The sequence below is a fragment of the Epinephelus lanceolatus genome, chromosome 18 (assembly GCF_041903045.1).
Source record: "Epinephelus lanceolatus isolate andai-2023 chromosome 18, ASM4190304v1, whole genome shotgun sequence".
Classification (NCBI taxonomy): Eukaryota; Metazoa; Chordata; class Actinopteri; order Perciformes; family Serranidae; genus Epinephelus; species Epinephelus lanceolatus.
Window position 1 is genome coordinate 10,863,394 of NC_135751.1, and position 13,640 is coordinate 10,877,033.

General features: G+C 39.6%; 1 protein-coding gene and 1 long non-coding RNA gene across 4 annotated transcripts in view; one reads left to right on the plus strand and one right to left on the minus strand.

Moving 5' to 3' along the window:
- LOC117268173 (uncharacterized) overlaps positions 1-13,640 on the plus strand; it is a 168,254-nt gene that overhangs the window by 52,277 nt on the left and 102,337 nt on the right. The window lies entirely within an intron of this gene.
- The window catches only part of grin2ca (glutamate receptor, ionotropic, N-methyl D-aspartate 2Ca), a 107,815-nt gene that overhangs the window by 47,863 nt on the left and 46,312 nt on the right, over positions 1-13,640 (minus strand). For both annotated transcript variants that reach the window (XM_078161639.1, XM_033644385.2), the window contains exon 4: positions 6,750-7,351. In XM_078161639.1, coding sequence (XP_078017765.1) covers positions 6,750-7,351 — 602 coding nt within the window. The remainder of the gene's footprint in view (positions 1-6,749; positions 7,352-13,640) is intronic.

Here is a 13,640-nt window from a genome sequence, read left to right on the forward strand (position 1 = left end):
TTTGTCTAAAGGTTGATTGAAGAGGGTTTGTTTTTTTTCCTCGTCCTGGTGATCAGCGCATGCGATCGAATGTGCTAGCATGTTTGATATGTTTCCATTCACATCCTCTACAATAGCAGAGCAACACTGACACACTGTCCTTGTCTTCTTCTACACAACTCTCTCTCTCCGTTGCTGTTGTAGCTGACTGGGAACCCGCAGGCAGGTCTTCAAGCTCTACTGTTTTAGTAGTGCTTGCCATAGTGTTACTGACTTACAGGCTAATCTGCTTGTTGTGCTAACCTCACAATATGTTGCTAACAGTGTACTGCTAAAAGTTTCTGGGTGGAACTTGCTTGTAGGATTACACAGTACACGCATCAATCTACATATAACCTCTGCTGTCCAGTTGTGGCAGCAGGAAAGCATCCCGACCAGGTGGCCTGATTTAATGCAGGGGAGGAGGGGTCAGGAGGAAACAATAACACTGTCAGACTGATTCAGATTCTGATGAGAGTGGATTTTGAAGCAAGAGAGGGAGAGAGACTACTGTGTGTGTGCGTGTGTGTGTGTTTTCCATCTTAAAATGGATCTACAGTGCACCGCTGTTTGGGTGTCTGCAGGATCCGAAATTAACACCTGCCAGGCGTCAAATGCAGGTAGATTTTCCATTTGGCAAGTAAATCTCTGAAGGCTATCCACCACACTGCCACACTGTAAATGTCTGCACCAAATGGTCATGTATTAAAAAAACGATGCAGAGTCTCTACCGTGTTTTGGTATCATTTAGGGGCATGGATCTGCGGCTTCTCTGCGGCTCCACTGCTGTTAGTGTCGGAGATTTGCACACACACTATAGATTAAGAGTATAGACACTAAGGGTTTCTCAGGTGAAAAATCTGAGCATAGAGTTTTTTCTTCCCCGCAGAGTTTAGGATGTTAAAGCTGTGGTGTGTGCTGATGGCTAGTTCACTCTGTTAATATTAGTCTCTGGGTGATGGCATAGAAATAATATCCACATATACTTTACATTTGTCTTGCAAATGTTTTAATATAGAAATTAAATTAAAACAGAATTTCAAGTACACACTAGTACATAGACTGTAGACTGTCCAGGTGCTGCACCGCCGTCGCGATTGCATTTCGCCAGCTTTGTTTACATCAACGCCACGTCCTTGACTTACAGTTAAAAAATTGTTTTTTGACATTTTTGAATTAATGCCGAGTCATCAGCATACGTGTCTTGATGCATCTAAGAATTCATTTTTTCCCCTCACCCCTAGTGGGTAGCCTCATAAACATAAATGGATTTGAATATTTAAAATTGGTGTGTGATTTATTCATATGAAATATTCATGTGTGGTCTGAAAAAGACCTTTGCTCTTGTTATCTGTTTATATAGTTAATATTTGTTTCTTCTCATCTGTTTATTTCCATAAGTATTGGATATTCAGTATATAAACGCTGTACGCTGTATTGTTTTTAAAGGTTTCCCTTTCAGTTGTGGGATGAGCAAGCATGTTGCTCTTGGGATCATGAAACCATTTAAAACTGATTGGATGATGTCACAAATGCTTTGTCACTGAACAGAAAAACACAGCTGTGTTGACACAATAGAGACACGAGGTGTTCTGAGGTGTTCTGACAGCCTCTGCTCTGTGAAGAAATCAGCCATCTCCTCTTATTCCATTGTGTCATCATTCACATCCTCTTTTATTAGACCTGTGGAGCTGCTCTCTCACCTCGCTCGTCACTCCAGCCGAGGTGATGAAAGCCTGCTGGGAGAGAATAGCCTTCAGATCTATCTGTGTGAAAAGCCTATTTAATCTGGTAATCTGCAGTAATCCCATTAACAGGTGAGCTGACTCATTATCAAAAGCTTGTTTGAAAAAAAGCTCCAATCAAGTGAGGACAAATCTGAGAACCACAGGGGATGTTAATGTTTGATCTGGCTGGAAAGAGAAGAAATGACTGACTATAAAGTTAATGGAAAGTGCTTTGTTCTATCTTGCCGACCTTCACGTTACTGACGAGAGCCGCTGCTGCTCAAATCGTGCCTGCTGGGTTTAGAAAGTCCAAAAGGAGGGGTTGTACAGTATCAAAGCCTGAGATAATGTTCACCATTTCCACTTTTTCATGGACGGTTTGGGTTTACAAAAGGAAAAGTTGTCTCCCCTACGGCTCCGAAGACTCCAAAAGAAAAATTACTTCTGACATCAGAGGGAGAGAGTGATGTTTCATAATGCAAGAGAAGTGTCTGAAGATGCTCGTGTCCCGTTAGCAGCCCCTTGGTGACCATCTACAACAACACACATTTAGACACAACACACTCCCAGTCTCCCTGAATGACCTTGGTTTATACGAGCCAAACGCTGACGCTGGAGCACTTTTTTCTGGCTCTTCCCTTTGCTGATTAAAACATTTTTCCAACAAAATAGGATTTGCTCCATGTTCCGTGGCACAGATGGCGTCAGATTGCTCTTTTGGGCATGGTTTAAATGAGGAAAAGCCACGCCCTTATCAATCGTCACCAACCATCCAACCCCCCCAACTAAATTACCTCGCAATCTCCAAAAGATATAGGGGAGCGCTTAGTGCTGAGGACATGAGGAGATAGATGGCAGCGGGGCAGAGGACACAGTTTGGGGAAGTGACAGTTGCCATAAAATGTGCTTCACAACACTAAGCAGATGGGAAGTCATGAATAAATAAACAATTTTTGACCTCTTTTTTCCATGTGTCACAGATGTACTGTTGTATCAATATGATATATCAGAAATTAAAGAGAGTAGTTATTCTCCAATGTGATCCCTGACTATCAGACACCATTTTTCTGCTTGTCCTAAACAAGGTTATGCAAATAATAATCTACAAATTTAAACTGAGACAATAAAGGAGACTGCAGGAAAAGTAGCAGCATTTTTTGTTTGTTTGAACACTTGAAACAATTCATGATTACATTTTTCTGACAAGTGACCTTTTCTGGCTGTGCAACTGCTGTCTGTCCCCTCCAAGAAGCAAAGGCAGAAGTAGCATTGCATTACCACAAAGGAGGTTAGGGAGCATAACTTGGCATGCAAACTGTCAGACACAGAGAAAGTGCAGTTTGCCTGTACTAACATTTAGCATTGATTTATTTTATAAATCTGACCTGACCATGAACTTTTCTGTGGTTAAATAATCAGAATTATGTGTAGGCACTATGGCCAAATTTTTCTCTCACACTATATATTGTTTAACTATCCATCGATGTGGATCGATATTTTGAGTCATTAATCAGTGATTCAATATCATGGATCCAAAGTGAAAACATCAACCCATATCATCATCTGTAGGATACACCTATATTTTGAAATTCAGTGTCACCATCAAACAGTGGCAGATGGAAAATAGCGAGCAGCCAAGAAAAAGACAATGAGGATCATGTTATATACTCTGGAATAAATCAGCAGAGGAAATACTTTGGATTTTGGAGAAAATATGGGTCAACCGACAAAGCACATGCCATATGTAAACAATGACGTTATGAGATAAAACACAACCTGCCTGCCTGGCAAGGCACTCTGCTGACACGGCCACACCACAAAATTAGCTCCTCAGTTTCAACAATGTTAGACTAAAAAAGGTGCATGCAAGCTAAAATTCAGCTTTGTTGTTCTGTAGGGAGACGTAGTGACTTAAATTGACAATGAGTAAGAAAAATTATAAATTATACATTTAATTTGCATAGCTATGAGTAGAAGAGAACTCCGCTAGCTGCTGGGTTAATTCAAGCCATGTAAAAGTGCTTAGTGACTACCAAAAAACAGTTGTTTTAACTATTAACCATGGCAGTTAATATTGAGCTGAATTTTACGCTTTAGGTAAAAGATGTTGTTAATTCCTATTTTATGGCTGTTAGGAGAAGTTTGCCTTCAGGGCTTTAAGCCAGATAACAGTGAGACCTAAAGTTTTATTAAAAAGATCATGGTTTTGGGGTTAAAATGAAAACATTTCTTCCAGAAAGGGCTTTCTGTCAGACAGGCCTGAAGGCTAACTTATCTCATGTGTAAGCGAAGTCCGTTGCACTTAACCAGTTCTAATTATTTACTAGTCCCTCCAGAAAACTGCGATCTTGCGATCGCAATAATTAACGCAAATTCAATGAAAGTCCACAATATTTGCGGAGGCTTGCAATTTTTTAAAAGTCCTGCGATTTTTCCGTTTTTTTCCGCATTTTCTGGCGGACCAGAAGTCATCACACACGTCATTTGAAATGTCATCAGACGCGTCATCAAGTGCGCTAATGTCATTGCAGTATGGAGAAACATTCTGTATTGACATAAGAATTTGCACTGTTTAAATGCATACAATATGTGTTGAATGTATTAAAATGTTATGTTTACATAAGATGTAACTTGCATGTTGTTTTACAGTCACACTGTCTGGTTTGAGAGCTACAATATTCACTCAGGATTTTTTGCAACATAATTGGAGTTCATGTTTTGAAATTAATTGAATAAAACTAAAGAAGAGAACTATAAAAAAAACATTTGCAGCTATTTTTGTAATATTCAGTATGATTATAACAGCAAGTGATTACATGACTTATTTTTTTTGGAGGTAGTAATTTAAAAGTCATGTCATTTGCCACAATTTTCCGCAAAAAATCACATAAAAATGCTGCATTTTTTTATCAAAATTTTTGACAAAATTGGGCGCAAATTCAGGTTTTTTTTGCTGTGAGATCCTGGAGGGACTGATTTACATTTTTTATATGTTGTATATATCTCGTATGGACAAAAGCCAAAAAGAAAGGGGAGGCAGCTCATTCTCTATCTGATTGCGTTAAATGGGCACGTGATATCGTTTCATATCGATTGCAGGCGAAACAAATCGAATCAAAATCATATCATGGCAGACTTTGTGATATCAGCAAATATTGTGTCATTGTCCAAATTAACCATACAATATTGTATCATGATGACACTAGTGATTAACACCCCTAGTAACAGTATATATCATGATACAGGAATTGTTCTCTAAATTCAATAAAGAAATGGTTTAACCTAACCATACCATACCTCTTCTGTTTGGAATTTCCATACAAACAAAAAACAACTGCCTCAACTGAGAGAACACCTGAGGTAAAAATAAAAGTATCCAAACCGTTGAAATAAAATTCTTTCAAAATGGAAGCTTTTAAGTTTCCTGAAAAGAATAATTTCAAGTCTGACAGGTTTCTTTTCTTTTACAACTTCACTCTCCTTCTCCATGTGGAAGCAGCTGGATTCATAGATATCACAAGATCACATGAGAATCCAGCCCTGATTTGCTTCAGAGCCTGCCCCGAACAGCCCTTGCAGTAGAAACCGTACTGCCAAGTGTCTACTGGTGGACACATTTCTACTGCTCTGCTCTACTCTACATTGTCATATACCCCAACCCTAATCATTAACCTAACTGTAAAAATGACAGAGCAGACAGCACTTGCATGAATGCCTGATCAGAGTCATTGTCTTTGAAGGCACTGACTAAAGACCTATGTTGTTTAGGTATAACTTGGCTATTTATGGATTTTTGGATTTGGCTCACCTTGCTCAGTTGCTGTAATGGTTTGTCACATCAAGTGCATTTTTATTATACTCAGGGGTTCAATAAAAAAAATGAAAGTATTATCCTTAGTGTCAGGTTTATGTTTAAACACAACAAGCGAGACACTATAAAGTACACGAGATAGTTTAAAGCCACTAGGGTTCATATCTCATGTTCACTATTAGCACCATTAACAGCGAGACGCTGCAAAGTTGTCTCCATGGGAAGAGCCTCCACTCTGTAACTCTCTCTAATCATTTATGAGTCCAGTCTCCAAGTGGCCCTGATGGCCATTTTTCTAAATATGAGTGCAGTCTTTGCCAAAAGAACAATCACCGTTCGCTAGCTCTTTTCTTCTTTTAACATGCTTTGTGCCCCAGTGTGTGCCTACACAAGTAAAAATAGAAATAAGAAATGGATGTCTGATTCTGCCATTAAACAGGGAAAATTCTTTATAAAGACAAGTGTGGAAGTGTCCTTGAACAGAACAGTGAACACCAAGTTATATCAATTGGCAGGCATGCACCTTGCATGACAGCTCTGCCACTCTCTGTGTTTGAATGTGTTGGTGATTGGCTGAATGAGATGCAAATTGTAAAATGCTTTGTCCAGTAAAAAGGCGCTGTATGAATGCAATCCATTTACCATTTACCAGCATTTGCAAAGTACTTTAGAATTCCACAAAAGCAGTGTACCGTAAATCAATGAATAAACAATGGTATACAAATAAAGGCCAAGACTCAAATACCAGGAGGGTTATGGGCAAAACAAATAAAATCCACTTACTAAAGGATGAGAAAGTACAATTAGGGGGGTGAATTACATTTAATTAATAGCTGACATTGTAAATTCAGCACATATAAATTTCCACAGCAACACACTAACCACTCTTTGGCTGCACATTTCTGTTTTCAGTACACATTGTTTAATTTAAGAGAAACCTTGTTTGATTTAATATGCTTGTGGAAATAGTTTCTGAATTTAAAAAAAAAAAGCATTTATGCAAAACAGGGAAAACAGCAGTGGAGTCGGTGCTGTTGGAATGAACATGAATCTCTCAAGACAACATGTAAACATGGAGAACTTTACATCAACAACAAGCAGAATCAACAAGAAATTGAACAGGTGCAGATCAGAAAACAAGGAGGCTTCTTACTATAATATGGTATATTTATAAAACTAGAAATAAAGCCTACCTGAACAGAGTGTCGTTACTAACAGTTGGCTTGACGGGGTTGTGACAGTCACTGTGGCCCTCAGGAACAAAGCCCCTCTGTTTCCGAAAGCTCTGCACGCCTTTCACCACGATGGCTACCCCATCCCGCACCCTCTTTCTCAAGCTCATCCTCCACCGGTCCGTGATGATGCTGATTAGCCCCACAGGGAAGCTGTCAGGTGGGGGGATGTCTGGGTTCCCCACTGCCAGACTGGGGATAATCCAGATGTAGCCTGGCCCCACCAGTCCGGCCTCAGCTGCCATGGTGAACAGGTACTGAGCCTCTTCATGGGAGCAGTAGACCAACAGCACCTGGGCGTCGATCTGCTGCAGAAGCCTTCGCGCCCGGATGTCGTTCACGCTGTCGGAGGACATGTCGAAGGTCAGAACATCCTGCAGCTCCCACATGAAATAGCTGGTGTCTGTGAAGGATTTGATGTAATCCACGTAGGTTTCGTAGCCCGGATACAGGCTGGTTATGACCACAAAGCTGTCCCAGTTGTACTCCTCCATCACCTTGAACATGCCGTTGATCTGCTGCTCAATGGAGGAGCCCAGCTGGAGAAAGTTGGAACCCTCACCCTGGAGGAAGAGGAAAAACATCATCATGAGTAGACTGAAAATGTAGGAAGACCTTTATGGTTAGTTAACCCACTACACGCAGTTTGCTCTTGACTAACAAGCAAAATTAACACATCATAATTTAATTTGTATAATGTGCAGTAGGGTCTCTGGAGGACCCTCTTTATACCTGGGAGGTTGCACATACACAGAACTTATACTCAGACAAATTACATACAGAGAAGTAAGTTGCCCAACCAGTATGGTCTGTAGTACAGCTCTGACAGGAGTTAAGTGGTTCTGCTTTATTTTGCTCTTCCAGGAACTGCAGACCCATTCATCACTTAAACTAGCATGTCTTACTTTTGCCGTGCAAACACAGGCCGTCATCCATACTTGCAAATTCAGAGGGATGGTACTATCACTGTGGCCAGTGCCGGCTCTGCGTTTCATCCATCTTTTCTGCAAATGCAGTGACCTTGAGAGAGGAATGAGGATGGTTTTTCTTTTAACTGTATTATTAAAGCAGTGTGGAGGAGGGAAAAGTACTTTATAACATCTTGGGGTCTGATACTTTCGTTAAAACAGTGTTCTCCAGTCTTTTAGAATAACATTTTGGGTAAAGTATAGTGCTTAAGCCGAATGGTAGAGTTTTTCCAATCAGTTGTCAAAGACAAAACACTTGTTGTGACATCACTGATTGGGGTACGGCCAAAGGTGGTGTTAATTTTGTCAGCTATTTTTTATGCTTCCATGCTGCCGACAGCTGCAGCTGAAGGTGTTATGTTTTTTGGTTGTTTGTCTTGTCTGCTCCAATCTTGTGAAGGCGATATCCCAAGAAGGCCTTGTGGAAATATCCTCAAACTCGGCACAAATATCCAGTTTGACTCAAAAAAGAACTGATTAGAATTTGGTAGTCAAAGATCACAATTCTTACGCTAATTATGACAAATTTCACAGAAGTGTCTTAAAATGATGAAGTAATGATATTTAAGAGCCAAAAGATTGAAGGTCAACTACACTGTGACATCATACTGTTCTGAAAAAATACTTCTTTGGCCACTATTCAAGCTCATAACTCTGGTGATGGTGATTCTAATCTTGGGTGTCCACCTTGAAACTGCTGATTGTATAGATCTCCTGAGTTGCCTTGTTGAAGGTGTGTGTGAAGCATCCGTGTTTTAAATTTGTAGCTTCTTTGCGGCGACATCCATATTTAAAGCATTGTCAACTGTCATGGCTACATGAGAGTCTTTACAGATATGAATGTAAACTGCAACTTTACTGGTTGGCAGCAGCATACAACAATGAGGCAGTAACTGTAGTTTTATTTAGTCTTACACTTTGTCCTTTGTCAAATGTCTAAATGTTAGGGTTTTTTTTATCTTATTTAGTCAACCTCATCCTGATTCTTCTTTTCAAGTTTTAATTGATGAGAAATCTAGGCAATTCGGTTATATCTTTACTATAGCTATTTTAGTATAGTTTTGACTATCTTGTCTTTTTAGTTGTCAGATTATATTGAACATTTTTAGTCAACCTGTAATCAAACCAATCAATCGATATTGTACATTCACTCAAACTTATTTTATGTAAGTTTTTTTCTGATCATGGAATAAACAACACAGGTTGAATGACTAAGAATGCAGTTTTCCAGAAAGTGTCCTAAGTGGTCCGTTGTCATTGTCAGCGTGAATTTAAGTAATTAAGCTACTCCGAGTTGGTGCTCATTGTGCACTGCTGGTGTAGTCCTGATGTACACAGCAGGAAACAGGAAAGAGAATATTGAAAATGTATAGAATATGTGATCTCCTCTGTTTTGTCACTAAAAATAAAGAGAGATTTTATTAAAGTTTGTAGTTTTTTTTTTTTTTTTTTTTTTAAATAAGGTACATTTCGTCTGGTCTTTTTTAGTCAACAATTTTGCAATGTCAGTATAGTCCAGACGTTGCGCTAGACTTTTTCGACGCCGGTCATTTTGACCAACAGGGTCATAAAAATCTGGTCATAATCTATTTTTACTGGTCATTTTAATTTTCGTTTTTAAATGATAATAAAGATATTCAAAGACATTTAGTTTTCATTCGTTCGTTTTTAATAAATCCAACAAGCAAGTTATAAAGTGTGCATTAATAAGGACATGAATGAAAAGATGAACAGACATCCACACACCCATGCCATTAGGCTTTGCCCTGGACACACCGGACGGGACTAACGCGTCACTAACGCGTCCGGTGTGTCCAGGGCGTTATGTAGTTAAGCCTGTAGGCTCGGTGACACAAAATTATAATTGTAATAAACTGATTAGGGTATTGAAAAATGTGTTCGGTTATGATGGAAAACTGCCTCGGTTCTGCGTCCGGTGGGTCCAGGGCGTTATGTTAACAACGCAACATGAAGCAGATGAATGACTTTTTCTCTGCAGTGTGAAAACGGCAGCCACTTAAACCACTGACTGTGCACTCTGCTGCCAAGTGGGCAGGGGTGGTAATTGCAACCGGTGAAAATGACCGATGGCCTTCAGATTTTCCGGTCATTGTTGTAAAAAAACGGTCAATGACCGAGAATATCCGGTTAATGTGACCCCTGATATAGTCACACTTTTAAATGACATCGCTGCCATTCCGTCATCATCTCATCGTAGTCAAGAAAAAAAAAAGGATGTTAACACACATACTAAATCATAGTTTTCATTAACAAAATTACCACTGGCCAAAGGTGCCATAAAGATTCTAGCAGGAAACAGCACAGCAACCGTTTTCTTACCTGTGATTTATTAGTGAGTTACCCTTTAAAGGTGCTGCCTGTAACATTTTAAAATCATTGAATCACCACTGAAACAAAAAGATAAGAAAACCCAGCCTATGCATTTTACTGGGCCTCTTCTACTATGATGTCATTTGTTGGGGAAAATGCTGAATTCCATCTGCCACAAAGACATAATTTCTTAAAACACATAAATAAAAAAAAAAAAGTTGTTCTTTCAGTTGAAATAAAAAGCTAAACTTGCAGAGGTTCTGGTGGTAGGATTGACATAATATTGATTGTTGCTTGAAAGCATGTTGGGTTATTCAAAGGTGCTGTCTTTAACATCAAGTTTGCAAAAAGTAAAGGTGTTAGTGTGAAATGCAGGATAAACGAAACCCTTTACATAAATGAAAGGTCATCTCTAGCTACATTTCCTTCCTTGTTTTTATATTAACGTCAAATCAAACAATCTACAGCTGTAAATGTAAATAAGTTGTTAGACACTTTTGCTTTATATTATGGGTATGTCATTGTTTAAGAAACAGTGAGAAACCCATAAAGCAAATGTAGGTTTGTAAGATGTAGAACAGTAAGTGTTAATGTAAATGAAGCCAGCAGTCGTCTCAACTGTGATCTCATCTCTTAACAGTAATTATACCAAGGTATCACAATTAATATGACAGTGACGGATTGATGCGACAGTACATGCAGAGCCATTAGTTTCAGCAGAGATTATTGATTCTTCAGCAGATTCCAATTACTGCCTCATCCTTACTGTGCCACATTGCACTGCAAAACAAACATCATCATTAAATCATGGATCATTTGTAGTAGCATGATAGATTATGTAGTGTAAATGGGATTTATTATTCTGTTAGAGGACTTTAAAAAGAACATTCCTTGGCTCTAAAGTAGAAATATATGTTTTAACTCTGGTGAGATCTTGTCGTAAAAGCTCTTTCTCTTCCTCTGTCAGGCTGATAGGTAGGTGGCCCTCTCCTGACCCTCTCTCCCTCTGGAGAAAAACCACTCCACCCCGAGCACGGGGCCCTCAGAGCTGAGAATTGGAGGGGTCAAGTATCCTGAGACTGCAAACAGGCCTGTGATCTGATTCAGCCTGTCTCCTTGCTGTCCTTGAAGGAAGTTCAGCGCTCTTGTGATGTATGAGCATCTTACGATTTCAGACGTCATGGCTAAATCCACTGACTTTGTGCCTCTGACTGTACCGTGCTCACGCCCCTGAAAATATTTTCTTTTTCTGTTGGCTCGTTTCACTTGTCACTGCCCTTGTTTTCTCACACTTCTCTTCTCATATCCCCAAACGCTGAGGTAGCTGTAAAGATTTTTCATGCATAGTGTTGACTTGACATTCATTTATTATTAGAAAAAAGTTGCCTGCAATATGTGAATTGTACCTAAATGTACAACAATTATGAATGCAAATAAGAACTGATATAATTACCCTGTAACTGTGCCAGTGATTATAATATCAAATAATTTGGCAGCTATTCATTTTTAACTCATTAATTAAGAGCTCAAAGCTCATATCTTTTCCTTAAAATGCCTGGTCCAATATATTACTGATTAATATAATATTCACATAAGTGAAATTTGATTATCAGCGCTTTTACTAGGAATTAGTTTCCGTTCAGTGTAAGGGACCTGCTGTGGACTAAGATGGATTAGACTGCAGTGGAGGCCGGCTGGCTTCATACATCCACACTGGGTGCAGGGATCTTATGCAGGTTAGTCACGCAGGAGCTTGAGAAGATCGTATAAATCTACTCATTTTCTCCTTTCCCTCACTGTCCCACAGCAAATCTGTCAGCATTATTGCCTTATTCCTGTACGTGCCGCTGCCCATTCCCGTATCTGCAACGGTTCACAATCAGTTTGTCCCCCGACACGTGCTAAGGTGTCGGAGTGTGCATGTGCAGGTGTGCGTAGTGATGTACGTGCTCCTGCTTCTGTATGCTTTGTAGATACTAGCCCAAGGGTCTGTCAGAGTAAAGCCCCCTGCAAACTACAATCTCAACAGCTCAATTAGCAGAGTGCAGACTGATAGTGCAGTCCAAATGAGCCTGGGGCATTACCACAGGCTCAGCTGCAGCTCAAAGCCTGAAGTCACGACCGCCCTGTCAGTGTGCAGAGCATGTGCAGTACTGTCCAAGGCATATGGTTGTAGGGAATGAAATGAAACAGTCACAGTTGGTTACACAGAATGTAATATGAATTCCCCACCAGTACCTTTCTAGGAGCCAAATGCAGACTAAAGAGTCCAGAAGCCTCGGAGTGAACAAGTCGTTTGATGTGTTATTTCACCACATCTAAAGGCTAAAATGTTTAAACACATCCCAATCGGTCACACTCAAATTCATAGCTTTTCTCTGGCTGCATCCCAATTCTTCCCTGATCTCTCTCCAAGAATTCTTTCTTTTGTCTTTGTAGTCTCAACATGATGAAACATATCAGTGTACTGCAAGGTGTGTCAGCACACTGTAACATCAATGATGGATATGATTACAGTAGGCTTTGGCGGTATCTATTTTTTTATACCCTCATATATTTCACCAGGTAGATGGCATATAATGGTATTTGTATGTGCAGCACCAGTGGTGTAGTGGAGGGTATACTCAGGTATACAGGGTATACCCACTTCTTTTTCTATCCAGTGACAGTATACCCACCTATCAGCAAAACAGCCATTGTAATATATAGGAAAGTATGCCTACTTCCTCATCGGTAACCTACCTAGTAGTACACCCACACCACTGTGCAGCACTAATGTAAAATCATGCTCTTGGGATTTCTAATTACCCTGGTATACAGAAATACTGTGATGCCACCCAAGTCTAACTACAGGTGCAGCAAACTTTCAGCCAGAGAGGGTATTAAATTAAATCCACACTTAAATTTGTTTTTATCTAGTTTGGCCTTTCGTTCACAGTTAATGCAAACCAGTGTTTGCAAATATTTTGACTGACAAATTCAAGAATGTGTTTTCTGCTCGGGTGCAGGTGCAGCCAGCTCTGATGCACATTATATCTAGAAGTGCCAAGTAAAAGGCAACATCAGTTGCTTTAAGTTCTTGAAGACGCGCCATCCAAATGCATCTTGGTCTGTGATATGTCAGGATCTGTAGCTACTATATGATATATTAAATATTTACCTCACTCCTTAAATCAGTGTTTTTCGCTGTGTGATGTAGCGCCACAGTATGTTTCCCTGAAGCTTATTAAGCCTGTTATATTTATGACTAGAAGAGTGCACTCGTGGCCACTTAAGACAATTCTTGTATATCCAGCAAACTCAGAGCAGTGCATTTCAGAAGCAATCTAGGAGGTAATAAAAATAGGTGCTTCATCTATTTTTGAAGCGTTGCGGCGCATTCACAGAGCAGTTTGAGTTTTCCTGCTGCACTGTATGTAAAATATTTATAAAATATAATAAGAGGATGAATGTGTTTTTAATAAGTAAAACACAGCCACAAATCTTTGATCCATGTTGTTCATTGCTTGACTTTTAAGGGTTTAACTTTGTCTGTAGGCTACAGCACAACAAA